The sequence below is a fragment of the Colobus angolensis genome, unplaced genomic scaffold, assembly GCF_000951035.1.
Source record: "Colobus angolensis palliatus isolate OR3802 unplaced genomic scaffold, Cang.pa_1.0 Scaffold469, whole genome shotgun sequence".
NCBI lineage: Eukaryota > Metazoa > Chordata > Mammalia > Primates > Cercopithecidae > Colobus > Colobus angolensis.
The window spans coordinates 732,085-759,708 of NW_012118143.1; the positions used below are offsets into that span (position 1 = coordinate 732,085).

The window sequence follows — 27,624 nt, forward strand, 5'->3', positions numbered from 1 at the left end:
TCAAAATGCAGAAATCACCCGTCTTCTGTGTCCTTCGCGCTGGGAGTTGGAGACTGCAGCTGTTCCTATTCGGCCATCTTGCTCCGCCCCCGGAATTATTAATTTTTTTTATTTTTTAGTCAGGGAATAAAAAAACAACTGTGTTTCTCATCCAAACAAAATCTCTTGAATTTCATTTAAGCAATATAAGATATAAGAAGGCAAAATATGGAGAAAATATTGAATGTCAAATATATAACAAATTTTATGTAACACTAATAACTAAGGTACACTTTATATCACTGCATTTAACATATAACAATACTTCATTTCATTTATTCCCTTCCTAATGGTATTGAAGATCATAGGTATTTTATGCTAATATCACAGCAAGAGAAATATCTTTCCTTAAAAAGACAAAATGGTTAAAAGAAGTTTACACTACATGATAAAATAAAGCCAGGAAATATCTCTAACTTCAATAGTTGTTGATAGCTAAGCAAACCATAGTTATAGTTATAAAAATAAATACCCTTTTTACGCAGCAGAACACTGGCATGTTTCCGTCCATTTCGGTTTTCAACATGGCAGGTATAATTCGCCAGGTCAGCTTCCACAACTGAGTCAAAGATGAGTGTCAACTCAACTTCTTTTTCTCCAAGATGCTCTTTGAGAAGCCTGAAATAAATAAAGTATTCTTGGCTGAATTGGCTTGATCTGGGCAGAAAGCAGCCATGCAAAGACTACAGATGGTCACACAGCTCATACAGGTCTCTGATGATGGGCGTAGAGAATCCTGACTGGGTGTATGTGTGGGTGGGACCTTCAACAAGAAAACACAAAAAGTGGTTCTTGACATGAAGATAAGATGGAAAAGAAAAGAAGTGAATAATTCACTTGGCAAAAAGAAATATTAACATGCCACTAGGCTTTGATAAATAAAGTCAACATGGCTTGTATGGTGAAAAGGAGGAAACACTAGGTTCCATGCTCTAAACTAAGATCATGAAAACTAATTGGATTTTTGCATCATGGCATGAAGGGAAAAAATTTTTAGAAGTATACACTTTGTGGTAGAGGTTAGAGTTTTGATAGTGGTGAGGTAAAGGTGTAAAGAAGGGGGCCTTGAATGTGGTTGCCTTATGAGAAGTAAACTGAAAATTTTTAGTGGCCTTCTATCTCCATACATTAGTGATAAGCCTACTCTCTGCTTTTCTCCTGGCTTTTGTCCAATGCAGTAATGTGCTCTGAGCCCTAATCCCCCAACAATGTTAACACGCCCATGACCCTGATCTCTCCAGACACTGCTCCCCATCTGTCCCTCTGCTTTCTGCCCTCACAGGAGAAGCCCTCTGTAACATTTTCTCCTAGACTTGCTTTTTTTCAAAGCTGCAAAGGACCTTGTATGGCCAGGAACAGATGTTCTTTGCAGAGGGGCTGAATTGCTAGGGTTATTTCCTGAAGAGTAGGTCTCCTGTTTCTTTGGAGAGTTATATTCTCAACAACGACCAGCTACCTTCTGGGTGAGATGAAAGTGGGCACCCTGCCAACTTTTCTCTTCTTTCTCTTGCCTTTGGCCAAAGAAGGAGCGAATCATGAGTCTACATGGTGACAACCCTGCAGTTTAGTTCTGGAGTAGATTCTTAAATACATGTATGTTTCAATCATGAAATATTTTAGATGGAAAATTGGAGACGCAGAAGTAATTCTCGCCTTCTTTTTGGACACCTGGTTATAAATGCAGGGAATATCTCTATGACTTACTGGCACTCAGCATAAAATTGGAAACATGACTGCTCAGACAAAACTGGGCTCTAAGTACAGGACTCCCAATTACAAGCTCATGCTTTGTCTTTACAAAATCATTAACTCAGTGGTGCCTTAATTTAACTCATCTTGAAACTGGTAAAATAACTACCATACATACTTTAACTTTGTTGTAAGGGTAAAATGGGTTAAAGTGATTTGAAAAGTAAATAGCACTATGCACATGCAAAGATATGTTACTAAACACAAACATTTCATTATCTGAAGGTAGATTGTATTTTAGCTACTCCAAGAATATTTGTATTTACATCTACTGACATTTAAGATTGGCTTGACTTAACCTCTTCTTCTTCTCATTTGAGAGCAGGAAGGGCTTAAAGTTGGGTTGGTGGAATGGAATTTCTAAAATCTGAGTCTCTCATACTAAAATCTCAAGTCCTTTCCATTTATGTACCATCGTAGAACCAGACGAGTATAAGAATTTTCTTAACTGCATATGGGAGAACACATCTTATGGTTAGTTTTTCTATAAATTGTTTTTATTTTTCCTGACTGAAGTTGTAGTTTCTCTTTTTCTCTTCTCTCCCAACATGTACCTAACCAAGACAAAATTGCACATTTAGTACTTTCATGGTTTATATTGACTTTTGTTCTCTGTTTTTCTCCCTGATGTTGGTAAATAACACCACACTCAATTATTTTAGCTCTGTGTAACCTGCTGTGGAAGAACCCCATGTAGTTCCAGAAGCTGCGTAGGTACCACAACTTCAGTTTAATTTGAAGCTTCACATGGAGGGCAGCCATAGCCTCTGCCAGGCACAGGGTGGAAAGCTGATCCTGTTCTTCCCGACCAAGCCTTTCCTTCTTCTAATGCAGTTTCCAAAAACAGCTCTTCACAGGCTGCAGAAAGAATCTGGAGAGAGGATTTGAAAAATGATCCTTGGTTCATCTATTAATATATATGAGGTGTCTTAATTATCAGCTCCTGAAAAACCTAGGTGACTTGTGTTTTCTGGAATTAAAGATCAAAATGGTGTTTATGACTACAAATCACTCAACGGAGCAGTCATAATTTTCTAGCAAATATATTATTTTTAATTTTAATTTTAGGTTCAGGGGTACATGTGCAGGTTTGTTTTATAAATTGCCTGTCACAGGAGTTTGGTGTACAGATTATTTTATTACACTAGGTAATAAGCATAGTACCCTCCTGCCACCCTCCAAGACTTTCAAGTAGGCCCTGGTGTCTGTTGTTTCCTTCTTTGTCTTCAAATGTACTCAACATTTAGCTCCCACTTATAAGTGAGAACATGTGGTATTTGGTTTTCTGTTCCTGTGTTAGTTCACTTAGGATAATGGCTTCCAGCTCCATTCATGTTGTTTCAAAGAACATTATCTCATTCTTTTTTATCACTGTGTACTATTCCATGGTGTATGTGTATCACATTTTCTTTATCCAGTCTACTACTGATGGGCATTTAAGTTGATTCCATGTCTTTGCTCTTGTGAATATTGCTGTGGTGAACATACCCATGCATGCATCTTTATGGTAGAACAATTTACATTCCCTTGGGTATATACCCAATAATGAGATTGCTGAGTTGAATGATAATTCTCTTTTAAGTTGTTTGAGAAATCGCCAAACTGCTTTCCACAATGACTGAACTAATTTACATTCCCACTAGCAGTGTAGAAGCACTCTCCTTTCTCTGCGACCTCACCAACATCTGCTATTTTTTGACTTTTTAATAGTGGCCATTCTGACTGGTGTGAGATGGTGTCTTGTTGTGGTTTTGATGATCATTTCTCTAATGATTAGTGATATTGAGCATTTTTACATATGTTTGTTTGGCTGCATGTATGTCTTCTTTTGAAAAGTGTTCATGTTCTTTGCCCACTTTTTTATGGAGTTTTTTTTTTTTAATTTTTTTTTAAGTTCCTTATGGATTCTGGATATTTGTCTTTTGTCAGATACATAATTTGCAAATATTTTCTCCCATTCTGTATGTTGTCTGTTTACTCTGTTGATAGTTTTTATTTTTATTTATTTATTTTTTGCTGTGCAGAAGCTCCTTTGTTAAATTAGTCCAATTTTTCGAATTTTGTTTTTGTTGCAATTGCTTTTGGAATCTTTGTCATGAAATACTTGCCAGATTCTATGTCCATAATGGTATTTCCTAGGTTATCTTTCAGGATTTTTATAGTATTTGGTTTTACACTTAAGTATTTAATTCATCTTGAGTTGATCTTTGTATATGGTATAAGGAGTCCAGTTTCAATCTTCTGTGTATGGCTACCCAGTAATCCCAGCACCACTTATTTAATAGGGAGTCCTTTCCTCATTGCTTGTTTTTGTCAACTTTGTCAAAGATCAGATGGTTGTTGATTGGTGGCATTGCTTATGTTCCATTGATCTATGTGTCTGTTTTCGTACCAGTACCATGCTATTTTAGCTACTATATTCTTGTAGTATAGTTTGAAGTCAGGTAATGTGATGTTTCAGGCTTTGTCCTTTTTGCTTAGGATTGCCTTGGCTATTTGGGCTCTTTTTTGATTCCATATATATTTTTAAATAGTTTTTTTCTAATTCTGTGAAGAATATAACAATCCATCAATGATTCTTTTCCAATCTTTAATAAGTGCCTGGCTGTGGGCTGTATATTTGGCATATAAGAAATAGGAACATTAAAAGATGTGGTCCCTTCTTCCATTAAACTTTAAAATTTAAATGAGGAGGCACAATGTACACAGTTGCAGAAAATTATAGAAAGAGTAAGGCAAAGCAGGGTGGTACACTCACGCTTATGACAGTATGTCATAGAATGGAGAGACTACTGTTGACTAAGTTATCTAAAAAATGCCTAAGAAAATTCTTGCTAAATGAAAAGAAGGGAGGGTTTTCCAGAATAGAAGACAAGAGTAGGTTTTTGCAGAATGTGTGAAAGAGAGGTATTAAAGAGACTGGTTTCAGAGTAGAGGTTATAAGTGAGGGAATCCTGGGATATATTTCAAATGACCTTAGAAGTATCTCATTCCAAGTATTGATATTATATGGGAGGGTAAGAACCACATGCATTTTAAATTGATTATTGAAACATAATAGATGTACAAAAAAACTCACCTATTTAATGTATACAATTTGATGAGTTTGTATATATGCATGCATCCATGGCAGGTGAGGGAGGGGTAGTAACCAGAGGGGTCTAAATATTAACATTAAAGGCAAGTTATAGTAGCAGTGAACACTGGTACAATAAAAAGTAACCAGTTCAGGTGATAGACATCACTATATTCCAAAATTTTATTTAGATTTGTACTATTATTACAAATTAATACTATAAAGAGTTTGGAAATTGTCCCTCTCATTCTCACAAAAAGAAAAAAGGTGAACAAACTGAAAATTATCAACTTTTCTTAAATCCCTCAGGTAACAAGTCACAGGGCAAACTTCTGCCCCAGAAAGTTGAGAGAAAGGCAAATACAGAGAATCACAGTATACTGGAATGAGATCCCCAGGAGCAAGGCCAGTACCAGCACAAACACTTAAAATGTAATAGATAAATTCCTGGAGACCCACCATGAACTATCTTGAGAGTTAAAAACAGCACGAGACCTATATTTAGGGGGACCCCACAATTTTGTGAGTTTTGCCTACATAAGCACCACTAAGTTCTTACTGTGAAGATTGGAAAAAAGGTTCCCTTATGCTTCTGGCAGGGGGAAAGGGAAAACTCACCATTTTAAAATGAGCCCAGAGCACTTTGTTCTCCTTTTAAAAGTGCTTGTTGGCCGGGCGCGGTGGCTCAAGCCTGTGATCCCAGCACTTTGGGAGGCCGAGACGGGCGGATCACGAGGTCAGGAGATCGAGACCATCCTGGCTAACACGGTGAAACCCCGTCTCTACTAAAAAATACAAAAAAACTAGCCGGGCGAGGTGGCGGGCGCCTGTAGTCCCAGCTACTCCGGAGGCTGAGGCAGGAGAACAGCGTGAACCCGGGAGGCGGAGCTTGCAGTGAGCTGAGATCCGGCCACTGCACTCCAGCCTGGGCGACAGAGCAAGACTCCGTCTCAAAAAAAAAAAAAAAAAAAGTGCTTGTTGATTGAATGTAGTGGTTCATGCCTATAATTCTAGGCCTTAGGAGGCCAAGGCTAGAGGATAACTTGAGGCCAGGGTTCAAGACCAGCCTGGGAAACATAGCAAGACTCCATATCTACAAATAATAATTTTTAAACATAATTTTTAAACATTAGCTTGATGGTGTGCACCTGTATTCCCAGTGAGGCTGAGGTGGGAGAATCACTTGAACCTTGGAGTTAGAATTTGCAGTGAGCTATGACTGTACTACTGTACACCAGCCTGGGTGACAGAGCAAGATCCTGTTTCTTTTCTTTTCTGAGATGGAGTATTGCTCTGTCGCCCAGGCTGGAGTGCAGTGGCGCGATCTCGGTTCACTGACAGCTCCGCCTCCCAAGTTCACGCCATTCTCCTGCCTCAGCCTCCCGAGTAGCTGGGACTACAGGCTCCTGCCACCACGACCGGCTAACTTTTTGTATTTTTAGTAAAGACGGGATTTCACCATGTTAGCTAGGATGGTCTCGATCTCCTGACCTCGTGATCCGCCCGCCTCAGCCTCCCAAAGTGCTGGGATTGCAGGTGTGAGCCACCGCGCCCGGACCTTTTTATTTTTCTTTTCAAAGGCTTGCTCTCAAGGGAAACCACTTTATCGTGACCTAAACTACTTCAATTTTACCAAAGCCTAGCCCACCTGGGAGAAGGGAAATGACTACTCTAGTATTCCTCTCACCTAAAGGGATGGGGGAATCTAAGAAACACTTATGAAGGTAATATACCAGGGGCACAAGGTCACTAAAGGATGCGACATCATAGAATTTTGAAATATGTACCACAACATCAATCGGGCTCCTGTATAATAATAAGGGATTTTATTTGGGGGGGGGAACCCTGCAAAGCTCAGACCCTATTTAAGAAGTAATCTCGAGGAAGAATCAAACAAAACAGTGGAGACAAGAACAAAAATACTAGAGGCAATTTCAGCCTCTGACACCTATAGCTATACCAAAGAGTAAATACAGTCTAACTTTTAGTCAGATAAACATGAAATCTCACATTAAAGGCCTATTTACTTCAGTTACTTTTACCCAATACACCATATCTGGCTTTCAACAAAAAAGTCACAAGGCATATTAAAAAGCAAAGCAAAACAAAACAAAGCAAAAAATCCCCACAGTTTGAAGACATAAAGCAAACATTCAGAACCAGACTCAGATATGGCAGAGATTTTGAAATTACCAAACTGGAAATGTAAGATAACTATGATTAATATGTTAAGGGCTCCAATGAAAAAAGTGGACAACGTATATCAACAAATTAGTAAGGTAACCAGAGATGGAAACTCTAAGAAAAAATCAAAAGGAAACTCTAGAAATCAAAATATGTTGACAGTCAAAGAAAGAATCAATGCCTTTGAAGATATGTCAATAGAAACCTCCTAAACTGAAATTCAAAGAGAAAAAAGGACAAAAAAATGTAAAAAATGCCCAATAATTTAGGAACAATTACAAAAGAAGTAATATTCATATAATAATTACCAGAAAGAGAAGAAAGGAACAGTAGAAATATTTAGTTAATAATCTTGAGAAATTTTCTAAAATTAATAACAGACACCAAACCACAAATCAAGGAAGCTCAAAGAACACAAAGAAGAATAAATACCAAAAAAACTACACCTAGGCATATCATTTTCTAACTGCATAAAATTAAAGACAAAGAAAATCTTGAAAGAAGCCAGAGGGGGAAAAAGAAATACCCATCACACTATAGATAAACAAGAACAGGAAATTCATCAGACTTCTCTGTGAAAATCATGCAAGCAAGAAGAGAGTGAAATATTTAAAGTGTTGAAATAAAAGAATTACAAACCTAGAATGCGATATTCAGTTAAATTTTCCTTCAAAGGTGATGGATAAATAAAGACTTTCTCAGACAAACTAAAACAGGGAATTTGTCACCAGTCAACCTGTGCTGGAAAAACTGTTAAAAGATTTTCAGAGTAAATGAAAGTGAAATATATCAGAAATTTAGATCCCCATAAAGAATAGTGTTAGAGCAGGGATAAATCAAAATAAAATAAAATATTTTATTATTCTTATTCCGTGTCTAACAGGCAACAGTTTGTTCAAAATAATAGCAATAATGTATTTGGTGATTATAGCTTATAAATAGGCAAATTAATGACAGAAATGTTACAAAATGGTGGAATTGGAAATACTCCGTTATCATGCACCAGCACTACTTGCGACGTGGTAGAGTGTTATTTGGAAATGGACTTAGTTAGAAATGTATTTTGCAAACTGTAGAGATAAAATTAAAAATTTAAAAATATAATTGATATACTGTTTGAGTTCATTCTCACATTGTTATGAAGAAATATCGGAGACTGGGTAATTAATAAGAAAAGAAGTTTGATTGGCTCACAGTTCCACAGGGTGTACAGAAGCATCTGCTTCTGGGGAGCCCTCAGGCAGCTTTTACAAACAGGGAATGGCAAATGCAGAGTAAGGGATCTTCACATAGCAAGAGTAGGAGGAAAAGAGGGGTGGGGAGGTGTACACTACACACTTTAAACAACCAGATCTCACAATAACTCACTATCACGAGAACAGCAACAAGGGGATGGTGCTGAGCCATTCATGAAGGACCACTCCCATGATCCAATCACCTCCCACTAGCCTCACCTCCAACACTGGGGATTAAAATTCCGCATGAGATTTGGCGAGCACACAGAATCAAACCATATAACATGCTAAGAGAGAAGAAAAAATAGAATAATATAAAATGCTCAATTAAAACAAGAGAAGGCAGAAAAAGCATGGAAAACAAAAAAGGAAACAAAGAATAAGAGCAATGAACAAAAAAACTATTATAGTAGATGTTTAACCAGCTATATCAATAATCACTTTATTTTCTATTAATACATAATATTTTGAATTTATGGTGTACATTTAATATTTTGGTACATATACAGAATGTGTAATAATCAACTGAGGGTGTTTAGGATATCCATCACCTTGAGCATTTATGATTTCAATGTGTTGAGAATATTTCAAGTCCTCACTTTCAGCTTTTTTGAAATATATAATTCATTGTTGTTAACTATAGTCACCATTCCCTACTATTGAACATCAGAACTTATTCCTTCTATCTAACTATATATTTGTTTCCATTAACCAACCTCTCTTCCTCACCCCAGCCCCACACTCACATCCTTCCCAGGTTCTGGTAATCATCATTCTACTCTCTACCTTCATGAAATCATTTTTTTTTTAACCTCCTACATATGAGTGAGTACAGGGCTTATTTCACTTAACATAATGACCTTGAGTTCCATCCATGTTGCTGCAAATGACATAATTTCATTCTTTTTACAGCAGAATAGGATTCCACTGTGCAAATATACTACATTTTCTTTATCCATTCGCCGACTGATGGACACTTAGGTTGATTCCATATTAATGCTATTGTCAATAGTGCTTCAATAAACATGGGGGTTCAAGTATGCCTTTGAGATACTAATTTCATTTTCTTTAGATAAATACCTGGTAGTGGGATTGCTGGGTCATATGGTACTTCTCTCTCTCTCTCTTTTTTTTTTTTTTAAGAAAAAAAAACTGCTTTTATACTGTTTTCTTTGTTGGGAAACATTACTGATTCAATCTCATTACTTGTTATTGGTCTGTTCAGGTACTCTTTTCTTTTTATTCAATCTTGGCAAGTTATATTTATCCATGAGTTTAACCATTTCCCCTAGATTTTCGAGTTTGTTAGTGCATAGTTGTTCATAGTAGTTTCTGATAATCTTTTCTATTTCTGTGGTATCAGTTGTAGTGTCTCCTTTTCCATTTCTAATTTTATTTGGGTACTCTCTCTTTTATTCTTGGTTAGTCTAGCTAGTGGTTTATCAAATTTGTTTATCTTTTTCAAAATAACTTTTCATTTTGTTGAACCTTTGTAGTTTTTTAGTGTCTATTTTGTTTAGTTCTGCTCTGATCTCTATTCTTTCTTTCTACTAATTTGGGGTTTGGCTTGTTCTTGCTTTTCCAATTCCTTGAGGTGCATTGTTAGGTGGTTTGTTTCAAATCTTTCTACTTTTTGATGTAAGCATAAACTTTTAACTGTATTTACTACAAATTTATACCTATAAACAAATAATGCTTTTGCTGTATTCCATAGGTTTTGGTATGTTTTGTTTCAATTTTCATTTGTTTCTAGACATTTTTATTTATTTCTTAATTTCTTCATTGACTCAGTCATTGTGCAGGAGCATGTTGATTAATTTCCATGTAACCCACAGGTTTCAAAGCTCCTCTTGTTATTAATTTCTAGTTTTAGTCCATTATGGTCTGAGAAGATACTTGATATGATTTCAATTTTAAAAAATTTGTTGAGACTTGTTTTGTGTCCTAACATACAGTCTGTTCTTGAGAATGTTGCATGTGCTGATGAGAAGAATGTATATTCTGCAGCTGCTGGATGAAACATTCTGCAATTGTCTATTAGATCCACTAGGTCTACGGTGCAGTTTAAATCTAATGTTTCTTTGTTGTTTTCTGTCAGATAATTTATTTATTTCTGAGAGTGGAGTGTTGAAGTCCCCAAATATTATTGTATTGGTGTCTATCTCTCCTTTTAGATCTAAAAATATTTGCTTTATATACCTGGGTGCTCCTGTGTTAGGTGTACAAATGTTTGCCATTGCTATATCCCTTGCCAAATTGATCACTTTATCATTATATAATGAACTTCTTTGTCTCTTTCTCCTGTTTTTGACTTAAAGTCTGTTTTATCTGATATATGTATAGCTACTTTTGCTTACCGTTCATTTCCTTTTCCATGGAATATTTTCTCTATCCCTTTACTGTTAGTCTATATGTGTCTCTACAGGTGAAATGAGTTTCTTTTAGGCAGAATATATTTAGGTTACTTTTAACATTCATTCAGCCAATCTATATCTTTTAAGTGGGAGATTTAATTTGTTTACATTCAAGGTTATCATTAATATGTAAGGATTTATTCCTGTCATCTTGTAATTACTTTCTGATTATTTTGTATTTCCTTCCTTCCTTCCTTCCTTCCTTTGTCTATATTGTGGCTTCGTGGTTTTCTGTTTTCTGTACTGGTAATATTTGTGTTCTTTCTCTTCCTCATTTGTGTGTTTGGTGATAAAATATTAGACACAACAAAAATGTAGTCCATGAAAGAAACGATTGATAAGTTGGACTTTATTAAAATTATAAACATCTGTTTTGTGAAAAATAGATAAGCCATAAAATGGGAGAAAATATATGCAAAACATATACCAATTAAGAAAATTCTATATGGAATTCGCAAAAACCTCTTAAAACTCAACCATAAAAAAACTAACAACCCAATTCAAAAATGGTCAAAAGTTCTGAACAGACACCTAATCAAAGAAGATACACAGATAACAAATAAGCATCTGAATATATGCTCAATATCATATGTCATTAGGGAATTTTAAATTTAGACAATGACATATACTACACACCTATTAGAATGACTGAAACCCGATATTACTGACAACATCAAATTTTGGCAAGGATATGAAGCAATAGAAATTCTCATCCATTGCTGGTGGGAATGCAAAATGTTACAGCCACTTTGAAAGATATTTTGGCAGTTACTTAAAAAGCTAAACATTGTCTTACGATGCATTAGTCATACTTTTTATATCTACACAAAAACTTGCACACAAGTGTTTATAGCAGCTTCATTCATAATTGCCAAAACTTGGAAATAACCAATATGTCAATCAACAGGTGAATAGGTAAACAACTGTGGTACATCCAGATAATAAAATATTATTCACTGATAAAAAGAAATTAACCATCAAGCCACAGAACTACATGGAAAAACCTTAAATGCATATACTAAGTGAAAGAAGTTAGACTGAAAAGGCTACATACTGTAGGATTCCAAACGTATGACATTTTGGAAAAGGCAAAACTATAAAGACAGTAAAAAGATCATTGGTTACCAAGAGTTTTAGAGGTGAAAGGGAGAGATGAATAGGCAGAGCTCTGGGATATCTAGGACAGTGACACTATTCTGTGTGATACAGTAATGGTGGATACATGATATTTTACACTTGTCAAAAACCATAGAACTGTATAACACAAAGAATGAACTCTACTGTAAACTATGGACTTTAATAATAATGTATAGTGTTTCATTGATTGTAATAAATGTGCTACAGTAAGTCAAGACATTAACAAAATGGGAAACTGGGAGGAGGGGCAAAGGGGCTATATGAGAGTTCTCTGTACTTTCTGCTTAACTCTTCAAAAAAATGTATCCTCTTATCTGTTAACTTCTTTGTAACCCTAAAGCAGTTGTGAAAAATAAAGCTTATTAAATAAATAAATCTCCTTTGCCGCTTCAAAAGGTGTTTTACTGGAAATACTTGTTTAGGGTGTGCTGGAGCCTTAATTTTTGTATCCTCAGCAACTAGCATGGTGCTGGTAGCATCAAGAAAACTCAATAAAGGCACATTGAATAAATGAATGCATTTTTTAAAGTAATATGTCATGAAAAGACATGTAGGAACCTTAAATGTATATTACTAAGTGAAAGAAGCCACTCTGAAAAGGCTATATACTGTGTGGTTTCAACTATGTGAAATTTTGGAAAAGACAACATTTCAGAGACAGTAAAAAGATAAGGAGTTGCCAGGAGTTTTGGGAGTGGGAAAGATAAATAAAGTGGAACACAGAAGATTTTTAAGGCAGTGAAATTCATCTGTATGATACTGTAATGGTGGATACATGTCATCATACATCCGTTGAAACCCATAGATTGTACAACACTAGGAGTGAACTCTAAATGTAAACCACAGACGTTGGGTGATCAGGATGTGTCAACGTAGGTTCATAGAATACAACAAATGCATCACTGTGGTGCTGGATATTGATAGTGGGGGGAGTCTTAGAGGTAATATGGGAACTCTTTACTTTCCACTCAATTTTGCTATGAACTTAAATCTGCTCTAAAAATTACAGTGTGTGTGTGTAATGCTAGAAAGACACAATATTAATGCATTTTAGTACAATTCAATGCCATTAAACAGATGTTTTAAAAGTTATATGTGGCTGGCATTGTGGTAAGCTGGGAAGTATTAATAAACAAATACTGTCTCAAACTATTGTGCATTATTTCTCATTACTGACTTCCTCTAATAAATTTAACTAAGGCAGTGAAAGGAGAAAGTAAAAAAGTAAATATTTTATTAGCAGGGAGATTCCAAATTATTGTCCAGTTTCTTCCAGGGGACTTGGTACTTTGAATGTTTTATAAAGATGTTGAACTGCCACCAGAGAGTCTATATACTCTTCTGTGTCTGCCCATATCATCAATATCACTACTCATACTTCTGCTGTCCTCATTATCAAAAAGTACTTATTTGTAAGCAGCAATCTGCTCTACCAGACATTGTACTAATATTTACATGTAGGTGTTCCCTGCTGTCCTAAAGATCATAAGTAAACTAAGCAATGCTGAAGGGAATGATAACATAACATTCAGATAAAAAACACAAATGCAATGAAATTTTAGTGAAATCTTGGTTAATGGAATTGTTCAGGGATGGAAATTCTGGCTAATTGAATTTTCTGTTCACCTGAAATTTAAATAGAAAGTCCTGTTGGTTTCTTAATTGAGGTAAATAATTATAAAATGTCTAAGACCAATTTCTATTCATCGCAAATGGTCCCTTGAAGTATTCTGAGTCTTCTTTTGATGGCTAGGTATCTTGCAGAGTTTCTGGGTCATTATCCTGAGTATGAGTAATCATTGTCCAGGAATGACGATTGATAAAATTAAGGATGGGAGGTATGTTTTAAAAAATTAAAATGTTCAATTAAACAAGATCTCTTTCTTGGTGTTATTTGTTTCCCCACCCCCCCATTAAAGCATTATTAGTCAAAGTCCAGCATCATGCTCAGAGTCTGACAAAATCAGATTTATTGGCTCAATGCATTGAGGGAGGGGCATTCTAGAGGAACTATGGATTAATCCTTGATTGAAGGAAGGAAGAAAGTTTTGTAATGTTTACATTTACACTGAAGGATTCTGATGAGGTCTTAGGGAAGCAGGGGTAAATCCTGAATTGGCTGGAGTTTCTGAGGCAGGATTGGAAGAAATGGTGGTTAACTATGGACTAGGTTCTCTTATGGGGCAAGGATAGCTTAGCAGTTGGGTTTCCCTGGTAATAAATGTAAGCAGCAAAGCAGGTTTGGGGCATCACTGGTAAGAAAGCAGTAGTCACTCAAAGGAGAAGGGGGTCGTTATGGCATTTTATAACTGCTGCATGACCTTGGGAAAAACAGTGTTTTCTGCTAACTTTGCAGCTGGCTTTATCTGTCTATCCTCCAAGCCTGATTAATAGCAGGGCTGCTTATTCTCAGTCCACAACGATTTTCACTCTTTCAGTCCCAGACAGATTTTGACTTTTTATAATCTAAATGTGGAGTACAACAAAACATTCTGGACAATTGAGGATTCTTGCTAGCTTTGGTGAATTCAGTCTAGCCCTACAGGAACCCTCAATCACTAAAGGGTAGCAGCTCTTCCTCAGTCTCTAAACCTCAGTTTCTTTATCTGCAAAATAAAGCTAATACTATGTATCTCAGATGGTTATTATGGGTATCCAACATGTTTTAAGATGTGAAATGCTTTTGCAATATACAGTGTACTATAAAAGGATGAACTGGGATTATTATTATTATTATTTACTAATTATAGGTTTTTGTCTAGAGTAGCTTACAACCCAACACAACATAGTTGAGACTGAGCATCTAAAGTCTGCTCAATAAATGAAGAGAAACAACAAACATGTTTTAGGTAGACTTGTAGTATTTTATGCATAGATCAAGGCTAAGACCAACCCTGGAATCATGAATAGTATTCACCACTCCTTCAAAAACGTACCTTTAGTTAACTAGAAATTAAGGGCGGCCCTAGGTAAAACTATGCTGTTTATAATGTATACATTCATATACAGGTGTGATGAGATTTGAAATCTATTTAAATTAAAGCAAGGTGATTGGTCTGTATTTCGTCTTCCAGTGGGATGAGCTGAGAGTGGAAGAAAGGAAAATACTTTTTGAACCTCGACTTTGGGAACACCAAGGACATGTGCGGTCCTTCAAGACATTAAAAATTGTGTGAGAAATTGCCAAAATACACCTCATCATTTTCACTAGGGCTGCCTGGGACTCCAATTATTTCCTCTGTATTTTAGGGACAAACATAACATTCACAGCTTCATATTGCTTTTTAAAAAGCTTTTTAAAAATTGAATCATAGCTCTCGTGTCTTGTGAGTCATTACTAGGTTAGTTTTGGTCTTTAAGATAGACTCATCTTATTTTAAGAATAAAACTTTTCATGCCTATATCATATTCCCTCCTTTATTAGAGCATTTCACTCATGCAAGGAGAGGATGTTAAGGTAAAGGAATGAAACAGAAGACCAGAAAGTGATAAAAAGCAGCAGTGAAGAAACCAAAACTAAAACAAACAAGCAAAGACCATATTCATCTCGCAGCCTTTCAGGAACTGAAGGTAAATAAAATTATTTGCATTTTAATAAGCTTTTCTGAAAACATTAAGATAAATTGAATATGCTTTTCAGGCCAAGAATTAGAAAAGATTTGGTAAACTGTTTTATAGTATTGCCTGAGGAAGAAGACATTAGGTATTGATAGGGATATTTGTAAAGTGAGATTTATAATTGAAAATGACTCTCTGTTGGGACAAAGCAATTGTCTTGAAATTCATGTAGTCCTTTTTGACAATCAGATGCAATGTGTAACCCTGTAGGCAATCTAAAATACTATCATTTCTTGTTTAATAGGACTGGTTCAATTTTTCTGACTTTTTAAATTAGATATGTAGAATACATGCCTCACTAGCAAATTCTTTAAAACAAAATTCTCAAGCCTCTTGTAAGATTGATAAGAAGGAAATTCTGTAGTGGTACAGGACTGAGGTGGCCTTCCTAGAATCATTATCCTCAAAGGACACTTTGCGGGTACTCTCTGATCCTCCTTTGCAGCAGTTCCCATTAAGCTTTAACAGAAGGACAGAAAGTAAGAAGTCTTCCCTTTATGATTCCTACTAGGTTTCCTCAAAATAATTATTTGACTTCTCTGAATAAGCATGGTAGAGCTTGGCAGAGAGCAGATTGTTGGAATGATTTTAAAATCATAGAAATAAATAACCAAACTTGTACAATTATATCTTATGTTATTGCACACATAAAATTATTTTACCATCTCTATAAATTATATCTTCTGGAGTTAGTGAAAGGGTTGTGATGCAGTTGTGTGGGATAGACTAGCAGTTGTGAATTGTTACCACATTTGGGTTCAGATTTCCTTGTGGCTTAGTCTCTTAGCAACATCAGAGGCATAGGAGAACTGTGTCAATCTCTGCTTAAAGGGAGATAAAGGGGAATCTGTATGCCCAAAGTGGGGTCTAAGTGCTTTGGCAATGGGCTGAAAATCAGGAAAGGCTGGGGACCACAGTGGTGAAACTGACCCAGAGAGCAAACAAATGAGAACTCCAAAATCTTAGACAGGATTTGATCTAAAATGCTATTCAAGCTGCAGGGGAAATGCTGAGTACAGACGTTATACTTACTGAAGTCCTAGTGACATTATCTCATCAAGCCTTCAGTAAATATCTAAGCTTTTTTTTTACTAGGTATCGTTTTAAGTCCTCTATTCCTCTGTGGCAAACTAAGAAATGAAAAGTTGTAACACATATTTCTAGGATCAAGCTGCTGCACAGGAAATTGAGAACCTAGGCAGAGGGGCTAGTCCTCCTGCCAGATCCAGTGCCTCTGGGGAAGCTTCTCCACAAGTCAACTGCCTGAGAGCTATTTATTTACATCATCACTGCTTGGTTATATTAGACAATGCAATTTTGAAATGTGTGCACAACACAAGAGCTATGATTCAATTTTTAAATGGGCCCAAAGCATTGCCCTTGCCATGGTCTAAATGTTTGTGATCTCCCAAAAATCATATGCTGTCACCTAATATCCATTGTGATAGTATTAAGAGGTGGGGACTTTGAGAAGTGATTAAATCATGAAGGCTCCCCTCCTCATGAATGGGATTAGTGCCCTTATAAAAGAAGCATGAATGAGTTCCCTTGCCCTTGTTGCCATGTGAGAACACACAAAAGGTTCCATTCATGAGGAACAGGCCCTCACCAGACACTTAATCTGCTGGCATATTGATCTTGGACTTCCCAGCCTCTAGAACTGTGGGCAACAAATTTTTGTTGTTTATAAATTACCCATTTAAGGTATCTTGTTATAGAATCCCAAATGGTTTAAGACAAAAATTGGTGCTGACAGTGGGGTGCTCTGGTTAAAAAAAAAATGTGGAATGCCTTTGGAACTTCATAATGAACAGAGGCTGGAATAATTTGGAGGAGCAGGCTAGGAAAAGCCTATATCAACCTGAACTAACTGTAAGGAGCAATTCTGGTGAGGGTTCAATAGAAGAGGAGAACTGTAGAGAAAGTTTCAATCTCCTTAGTGATTACTTAAGTGGTCATGATCAGAATATTGATAGAAATATGGGCAGTGAAGGTCATTTTTATATGGGCCCAGACTTAGAGAAGAAACAAGTTATTAAAAACTGAAGTGAAAGCCATCCTTGTTATAAAGTGGCAAAGAACTTGTATGAATTTTCTTCATGTCCTAGTGCTTTGTGGAAGGTAGAAGTTGTGAGTGGAGCGATAGGATATTTAGTGAAAGAAATCACTAAGCAAAGTATGAGGGTGTGGCATGGCTTCTCTTGATTGCCTACAGTAAAATGAGAGAAGAAAATGAATTAAAGATGAAATTTATAATCAAAAGGGAAGCAAAATTTAAAGATTTGGGACATTCTCAGCCCAGCCATGCTTGCAAAGAATGAAAAAGTATGTTAAATAGAGAACATCAAGAGTGTGGCCAAGAAAACATTTGATAAGATTAGTAGAGACATAAGGAAGCCAGAGGCTATTCATCAAGAAAATAGAAGAAGGAATTCTAGAGATTTTCAGGGCTACCCCAGCCATCACAGGCCCTTTCCAGACACTGGATCTGCAGGCATCTTGATCTTGACTTCCCAGCCTCCAGAACTTTGACTAATACATTTCTGTTGTTTATAAATTACCTAGTCTAAGCTATTTTTTAACAGTGTCCTGTACAGACAGAGACAGCACTGAATAAGGGCCATGCATCCAGAAATAAATTTTGTTTCCAGAAATGCCTTTGAGAGGAATCCCCTAATTAAAAATTCTCAGTATTCTGCCATCAGAACTCTTCCTTATAGAGAAAGTATATGGGTTATGAAAAAATGTGAATCTTCTCTTGTTTCACCTTAATAGTATGATTAGCAATTTTTTTTCTATTAAAATGCTGGATTTGTTCCAATTTGCTGTGCTGTATAAAATTTTGTATGCTTTGTTTCAAGGACTTTGGAGGCTAGAAGACATAATTAATTAGTTCCTGTATTAGCATAAATGGCTATAAACTGAAAGAATTCTAGAAACCACACAAGCTTCCAAATAGATCACAGTTCACACAAGACATGTGAAAGTGGAATGATGACATTTTAGTCAATGATGTCTTGCATATACAACAGTAGCCCCATAAGATTATAACACTGTATTTTTACTGTACCTTTTCTTTGTTTAGATATGTTTAGATACACAAATACTTACCACTGTATTACAGTTGCCTACAGTATTCAGTACAATAATATGCTGTACAGGTTTGTAGCCTAGGAGCAATAGGCTATACCATATAGATTAGGTGTGTAGTAGGCTATAATCCAGGTTTGTATATGTACACTCAATGTTTGCACAATAATGAAATCACCTAATAATGTATTACATACAACATCATCCCCATCATTAGGCTACTCGTGACTATATTACAAAATGAGTGACTGTATATTTATGTTGGCTGGGAATTTCTGCCTTTTTGTTGGCACTTCTGTGAAGGTGACTTTAGTTAGTTAGTGGGGTCTTGTAAAATTTTCAAAATAAATGTCCTGTAGCTTTCCATCACTGCTAATATAGTTATTTTCCTGGGGGAGTTGGTGGAGAAAGAGGATGTAACAAAATCAGTTAAACAATGTCATTGTGCAAGTTCTGAAAGGTTGTCTTACTATATAGCATTTCCTAGCTGGTTGACTCATTCGGCCACTGATATGGTGGCTTGTTCAGGATTTATCCAATTCATGTATATATGTTTTGTCTCCCATCAACTCTAATCATATGCTGCCGGAGACAGCAGCAGCGTCTCCCTTTTCTTTTGTAAAATGGTATAACCAGTTTGGAATCAGTTAGGTGGATTCTTAAAAAGTTAAATAATCCCGCAGAACAAAAAGGACGGTAGACAAAAACTAAAGAACGATGTGAAAAGAAATGTCTTTAGTTAATAACAATGTATTAATTTTGATTCTTTTTTTTTTTTTTTTGACATGGAGTTTCACTCTTGTCACCCGCGCTGTAGTGCAATGGCATGATCTCAGCTCACTGCAACCCCTGCCTCTTGGGTTCAAGCAATTATCCTCTTAGCCTCCCGAGTAGCTGGGATTACAGATGCTTGCCACCACTGCCACCATGCCCAGCTAATTTTTGTATTTTTAGCAGAGATGGGGTTTCACCATGTTGGCCAGGCTGGTCTCAAACTCCTGACCTCATGACCCACCCACTTCGGCCTCCCAAAGTGCTGGGATTACAGACGTGAGCCACTGCTCCTGGCCCATTCCTTTTTTATTGCCAAGTATATTCCATTATATGACTATACAACAATTTGCTCATCTATTCACCTGTTGATGGACATTGGATTGTTTCCAATTTGGACTATTATGAAGAAAGCTGCTATGACCATTCGTATACATGTCTTCGTATACACATATATTTCCTTTTCTCCTGCCTGGATACCTAGACATGGAGCAGTCCCCAATGTCGATAATTGGGGAAACGGGGCATGGGATATATAGGAACTCTATATACTATCCTCATGATTTTCCTATAAATCAAAAATTACTCTAAAAAATAAAGTTTGTTTAAAAATGATTTAAATTTTATTTAAAGAGTAAACTAAAAATTAAACATATGTCTACTATACAATTCAAGCAAGCCATGTCTAGCTATTCAGGCAAGGGAAAAGAAAATATATGTGCATACAAAGATATATATATGAACGTTCCTAGCAGATTTTCTCATAATAGTTCTAATTGGAAACAACCTGAATGTCCATCAACAGGTGAAGAGGAGAACAGTTTCTGTATAATCATATAATGGAATACTATTTGGCAATAAAAATGCTATTAACTATTGACACATATAACAAGCTGGGATAAATCTCAAAATAATTTTGCTACATGAAATAATCCAGAAAAAAACAAGTGCCTATTGTATGATTCTGCTTATATAAAATTCTAGACAAGGCAGACTGATTTATAGTGAAAGGAAGATCCCTGTTGTTGGAGAAGAGCAGGAGGGAGGGATTTCAAAGGGACACCAGGAAACATGGGGGTGATTAATATGTTATCTTCATTGTGGTGATGGTTTCACAGGTGTATACATATATCAATCTGCCCTTACAAATTGCATACTTTAAACTGTGTGATTTATTATATGTCAATTATACTCTGATAAAGCTGCTTATTTTAAAAGTTATGTGCAGCCACACATACAAAAAGGGAGATTATTATCTTAGGCTCACATAATTAGTACCCTTGATCACAAAACATATGTCTGAGCTTTTTGGTGATGGAACTTCTGCTACTAACTATGTACTAGTGTACCTATCACACATCCATTTTGGGACCAGTTTCTTGTTCTGTAGAATGAAAAGTGACCCTTAAGGTCTTTTATACATAGATAGATTGACAGTAATCCTAAACATGTATCTTCTATAACAATTTAAAATGAATTCAGTTGTATTGATTTCAAATAAATATTAAGTTAAAATTGCCTAATAAAGTGTTACTAATTAGAAACTTCAAAGTATAAACGGCAATTAATGCTTTAGAATCATTTGCAATATACCCATTATTTATTTCTGAAAATCTGTTCTGTATCAGGCAATTAATTTCAAGGGTTTTTTTTTTTTAAGAAAACTAGCTTTATTGAGATAAAATTTATATGCCATATAATCTACCCATTAAAAGTAAACAATTCCTCGTTTTCTAGAATATTCACAGACATGAAACTATCATTATGGTCAATTTTATAATATTTTCATTATCTTACAAAGAAGCCCCAGACTGCTTAATGGGTATAACGTTTCCTTTTAGAGTGATGAAAATGTTCTGGAACTAGAAAGTGGTGGTGGTTGTATGAATTCTGAATGTACTGAATGCCATTAAACTGTAAATTTTAAAATGATGAATTTTATGTTATGTTGTATTCTATCACACATACAAAAACACACCCATAGACTTTATCTATCACATCTGTATTCCATTCCTCCCCACTGACCCTAAGCACCCAGTAATCTACTTTCTGTTTCTATAAAGTTGCTTATTGTGGATATTTTATGTAAATTGAATCATATAGTAAGTGTTTTTTTGTTTGTTTGTTTGTTTCTGGCTTCTTACACTGAGAACATTTTCAAGGTTCATTCATGTTGCAGTATATGCCAGTATTTCATTTTTTATGGTTAAATAATATTCAACTGTATGAATGTATCACATTTTATTTATTCATTCCTTAGTTGATAGACATTTAGGTTGTTTTCATTTTTATCTATTATGAGCAATGCTGCTATGAACATTCATGGACAAGTTTTTTGTAGACACATGTTTTGATTTATTTTGTTTGTATCCCTAGGAGGGCTATTCCTACCAGCAGTGTATGAGGTTTCCCATTTCTTCATATCCTTACCAACATTTGTTATAATCTGACTTTTTTTTCTGAGACAAGGTCTAGCTCTGTCACCCAGGCTGGAGTGTAGTAGAGCAATCATGACTCACTGCAACCTCAACATCCTGGGATCAAGTGATCCGCCTACCTCAACCTCCCAGGTAGCAAGTAGCTGGGACTACAGGCACATACCACCATGCCTGGCTAAGATTTGTACATATATATATATATATATATATTTTTTTTTTTTTTCCCTTGGCGGGGAATGGGGGAGAGACAGGGTTTTGTCATATTGCTCAGGCTAGTCTCGAACTCTTGAGCTCAAGCAATCCACCCACCTTGGCCTCCCAAAGTGCTGGGATTATAGGCCTGAGTCACTGTGCTCAGCCTATAATCTGACTTTTTAAATTATAGCCATCCTAATGCATCCTAGTGAGTATAAAGTGGTATCATGTGGTTTTGGTTTGCATTTCCTTGATTACTAAACATGTCAAACACCTTTTCATGTGTATTTTGCCTAGAAATATGCTCCTATAGTCAATATTTTGCATAGACTCTTAAGGGGTTCACAGACCTTCAAAGTTATGAACTCCTAGAGAAGAGTTATTGGGCAGACACAGAGAGAAATTGTCATGAGAGTAATTATAAATAATATTTAAACATAGTAAATAATACAAAGTGTACTTGTCTCATTTGTGCTGTTGCATATTCAATAAGAAAACTGAAGGAATAAATTTTAACATTAGTTGTACTAAAATTTTAGATTAATTTCCACTGCATGATTCTTAATGGGAGTGAAGAGGGAAGAATCCCAATTCCTATCAGAATCAGGAACATACACTACACATCATCATCTCTGAAACCAAAGAGAAACCTCATAAACTAAGTGAGTCAGGAAAGGTTACCTATATTTTTATATCTTTCTTGTACAAATGAGAAAGTACTAAATAGAATTAGAAAACCAATAGAATTGATATCTATAAACCAGAGAGGTATTTGCATAACAGGAGAGTGAAAAGAGGTCTAAACATGTACTAAATTGAAGGATCAGTATTTTCAGGATAAGTATTAGATGTTGGGAAAAAATAAACACTATTCAACAAGAGTCAACAGTTATTTTGGCTGAGCACCAGCTTACCATTGCCACTGCATCTTTACACTTATGACATATGAAGTTGTCTGTTCCCAGGTAGAAAATGAACAATTTGCACAGTGGTCTGGGGAGTCACCTTCAAAGACTGGACCTTTGCTGTGACTATTGGAGTACCAGTGGTTTTAGCTTTAGAAACTCAAAGAAATTTGCTCAGGTAGCTTTTGGAGGGGCATTATACCCTGGTAACATAATCTTAAATGGGAGAAAAATCTACTTATGTTAGAAGTTTGAACACTGGCATTTCTTAAGGCAGTCATCCTTGGTTTCTCCATAACATCAGCTTTTAGAGAATGGAATGATTTGGAGTTGCAATTAAAATCCTGAGCAGAATCCCTTGTAGGATGTTTCATTACATAACTGCAAAGACAGCAAAAAAAGATAAGCAATTCAAGCTCTCTACCTTATTTCACCTTCTCTAATGTGACCTGCCAGTTCTTCAATAAACTTTTCTCCTTTCATCCAGTAGATCATTGGCCCAGACTCTCCACTGAATCCAAAGAATGCTTTGCAGGGAATGTTCAGAGGCTTACCTGAGAATGAGAGAAAAAGAAATGAGCAAATGACTCTTGATTATCAGTGGGAGACAGGAAGCGACCATTTAACATCCAAAGGAAAACTCAGGTGACCCAATTTTCAACTATTTTTCTAGTCATCTTATCATTGTACCTGAGAAAATTTTTAAATAGTTATGAGAGTTTCTAGAAAAATCTTAAATTCAAAGTGTAATCAAAAGTGAGAAAATAAAGTTACTCAGTTTTCTGTTTGTTTGTTTTTGAGACGGGGTCTGGCTCTGTCACCCAGGCTGGAGTGCAGTGGCGCAACCACAGCTCACTGCAGCCTTGACCTCCCTGGCTCAAGTGAGCCTCCCACCTCAGCCTCCCAAGTAGCTGGGACCACACAGGGTCTGCCTGTGTTTCCAAAGTTGTTTGTTACTCAGGTTTTGAAACTGTTTATTTTTACTGCCTCCTTCTTATGAAATAATATGAAAAAAACAAATGAAAAGACTATCTTGTTTCTTTATTTTTGAGAATATTAAGCACTGCTAACTTGAACTTACCCTTGAAGCTAACATTAATCAAAAGTATAAATTAATTTTTGGTTGGTGAGAAGACATATCATAATATACTCTCCACTGTTATTAAGATTACACGGAAATTTGTTTATTCTGATTCTTACATGTTTTAAGAAAAATTAGGTAATATAAACTATAATGGTTATTTTTAGACATCAAATTGGCTGGATTAAGAAATATTAATATCTAGATAGCTGGTAATGCATTATTTCTGGGTATGTCTGTCGGGGGTTGGCAGAAAAGAGTGGTATTTGAGTTTGGTGACTGAGTGGGAAGATTCACTTCAGTGTGAGTGGGAAGCATGCAAGTGGCTGGGAGCCTGGATAGAACAAGAAGTCAGAATGAAGGCACTGTGTAAAATGGGGCCTTCTTGAGGTGGTCTGTCAAAAAATGACTGCTCATTTCTTGGAACTACACATAGGTACTGACTATTGCTGCAATTTCTCCTGGAAAGAATGTTTTTACTCTCCCATTAAACAGATTCTTGTTAAATAAACACAAGAGACAGATGTTTCAGCAGTCTAGTTTCTACAAATGCTGAATAAATATCCTGAAGCCTCTTGTCAATGGCTGAAAACAGGAAAACCATCCAAACATCATATGTAATACTCTGAGGAGAGTCCCAAAGTGATCAGCTCTTATGCCAGATACAGGGACTCAATGTGTGCCAGGGGATGGGCACCTCCTCTTCTAAAAGGCATGAAAGGGATCTCTGCATTTATTGGGCAAATAACCTGAAACATAATGTTTCAAGGGATTTCTAAAATCTGGCTTAGGCACAAACTCTTATCTAACATTTTATCTATTTGCTGCTGTACTGTTTTGCCTCCAGGCATTTTCAGAGTAATTCCTATGTTACTATGTGACCTGTTAGTAGAGATAGCCAACTTACGTTGGCATCTAAAGTAGGTTGAAGACTATCAAAATAAAGAGAACTTTGTGAGGTGCTGCCTCAGTGCTATGTAATAAAGTAAGTGAAGCTTCTTGCAAAGTGGCGTACATGCAGTGGATTGGCTCTCATTGTGCTATAATTCCCCAATTTCCCTTATCAGAGAGCTCTGTGAACATCTGCATTGTGAGAGGGCTGCTCAGAGATCTTAAAAATCTAGAAATCTCAATAGTCTTAAATTTTACAGCCCTGTATTTGTTGGATACATCTTGAAATGAATAATCTCAAATTATCAATGTGTTCAGGAGAGTCTCTGGGGAAAGAGTTCAAACATCTATGTATCATTGAGTTTTATTGGGTTTTAGAGCCAAAACTTTTGCAAACAAAATTGTGAGGTAAATCAAAATGTGACGACGTTGTGATGGTAGTAGAGTTTCTGTGCCTCTGTGTGTCTGTGTCTGGTGGGTAGATGGGGGGGATTTAAGAAGGAAGTGGGAATTGGAGTAGGAGCCACATCTTATAAGTCCTACTTATAAATAATGAAGATATACATCAGTGGTATATTGGTAAATATTTAAAACTGACTTTCTAGAAATAGTATGCATGTAAATACATAAGTTTACAAATTTTATGGATATAAAGGATGCCACAGCATTTATAAAATACATAAATAATAACAAAACACAATATTTTGTGGTAAATTCCATGTACTCAATTGATTCTCACAGAGTGCTTCCACTGATTTTTGTGGAACCTATGTTTGCAAATGAAAAACAAGTGTAGTTCCAATATGCATATTAGTCAATATGTTCATGAATATTAATGACAACAGTGGAAATAAACCAATAGATGAATATCAGAATTTCACTCATTCTTCAGTTATATGAGTGACTTCTTTTGATGAATTGGATAACAGATTATATTTGCATTTCAAATCCATACCATTGCTGTTAGAAACACTTTAAAAGAAACAGACCAAAGTATCTGATGTGAAAGAATTGTAGGTGAGGGTTAAAAGATAAAATCTTTTTTTATTTTCACCACTTATCTTAATCTCCTCTTCTACCAGGATTTTCTAAAAATTTCTCAAAGGCAACAATTTGATCTTCAATACTTTCATCTAACTCTGCTCCCCACCCTTTAATGGGCTGCATATTTTTGTAAAGGCCACAGATAGCCATCACTGCCCTTTTCTTGACAAACAATTTTTTTTCCATTCTGTTTTTCTCTTTAAATAATTTTCAACCTCTTTTAAAGTCTCCTTTAAATTGTCCTATTATCTCTACTTCTTGGTATGCAGTTTTTTTCCATTGTTTCAAGGGAAGCACCATCAAGGTGGTTAATTTTCTTATGAGGTTTATAATTTCATTTCTGTATTTTCATTTACAGCAGGGATTGTTTTCTGTGGTAGTCCCAGATGCTGAGGGTTATAGAGGAATTCCCTTAGAGAAGTTCCAAGGTTGCCTCTACCAAGGCCCTACAAGTTTCACTGGTTTGGAACCAGTTTTTCTGTCAATTTCTTTGCTTGGGGGTTTGTGCCATTTATGAGTTATGTGAATTTAGAGTCCACACCCAAGCTCGGTACAGGTTTAGAGTTCCAGTTTCTCTTAAATGTTTCATTGGATTCACAGATATGGCCCTGGACTGAATGTGAATTTTCTGTACACTTTCCTGAATCAATAAGCATAGTTTTCTAGTTCCCATTTCATAGATTTCAGGGTTTATAAATCATTCAGTTTTCTAGATTTTTGCTGGGATCTATTCTAACTCCATACTTCACATAGATCCTGAACTCAAGCCCTTATACCCTGAATGTCCACATTTGGTTTTGATATCTCCCAGAGATCTTCAATTTCAATTTATACTCCTTTCTCTTACTTTGAGCTCCCTATTTATCACTAAGGCTTGAGAATTTCCCTTACTTACTTTCCAGTTGGGCTAAGCATGTAAATTCTTTGCCTTATTTTGACCAGCATTTCTCTGTAGTTAGAACAAGAGGTGATCTTTACCATATCAATTCATTCTACCTTATTGATTAGGTGCCTGAAATTCTACCACAAAAATCTATAAATTGTGTATCTTTGTCTTACGTAATCAGGTTAATTTTAATTTCACCAGTCTTACCAAGGAGTTAAACATAGAGTTTATATTAATGTTACTGTTAACGTATCCTTTCTTCCCTGGGCCCACATTTTGATTTGGCCTTTCAAAATAAGATAAAAAGAAGAATGGATAGTTGTGATGCCAATGTGAAAACCAATCACCTTCCTGCTGTGCTTTATGTATTTAACTTTGTAGCTTCACCTTTCAAGAGGTTTATTTCTTCCTTAAGATAATTCACAATTAGGGCACAAATCTTTCATCTGTGTTTGTGAGAATGCCCTGAACCACGTGCTCCAGTCTAGCAGGCCAGTGTCAGAATACATGGAACACTGGAGCATGTTACTTTCAGTTGTAAGACATATTTTAAGAAGACTGTTGCTAATAATGCAGTTTATGAATTAGTTATTTAAAAATTTACAGGAGAGCTGAAGTCATCATTATATTAATGTCACTCTTACACATATGCAATCCAGTATACTTCTTTTTGAATGAGAGTTAAGGGGTAAAGTCATAACTTGTATATGAGGCATGTTTAATTGTTACGGTTTGAATGTCCCCTCCAAAACTCATATTGAAGTCCAATTGACAATGTAACAGCGTTGAGAAGTAAGACCTTTGGAAGATAATTAGGTCATGAGGGCTTTGCCCTTATGAATGGAGTAATGTTATTGTGGAACTGGGTTAG

General features: G+C 35.9%; 1 protein-coding gene across 1 annotated transcript in view; it reads right to left on the reverse strand.

Moving 5' to 3' along the window:
* Positions 1-27,624, reverse strand: part of IL1RAPL2 (interleukin 1 receptor accessory protein-like 2) — a 658,444-nt gene that overhangs the window by 32,369 nt on the left and 598,451 nt on the right. The window contains exons 5-6 of the mRNA XM_011958337.1: positions 23,276-23,405; positions 512-657 (exon numbers count right to left, since the gene is read on the reverse strand). Of these exons, the coding sequence (XP_011813727.1) occupies positions 512-657; positions 23,276-23,405 (276 nt within the window). The remainder of the gene's footprint in view (positions 1-511; positions 658-23,275; positions 23,406-27,624) is intronic.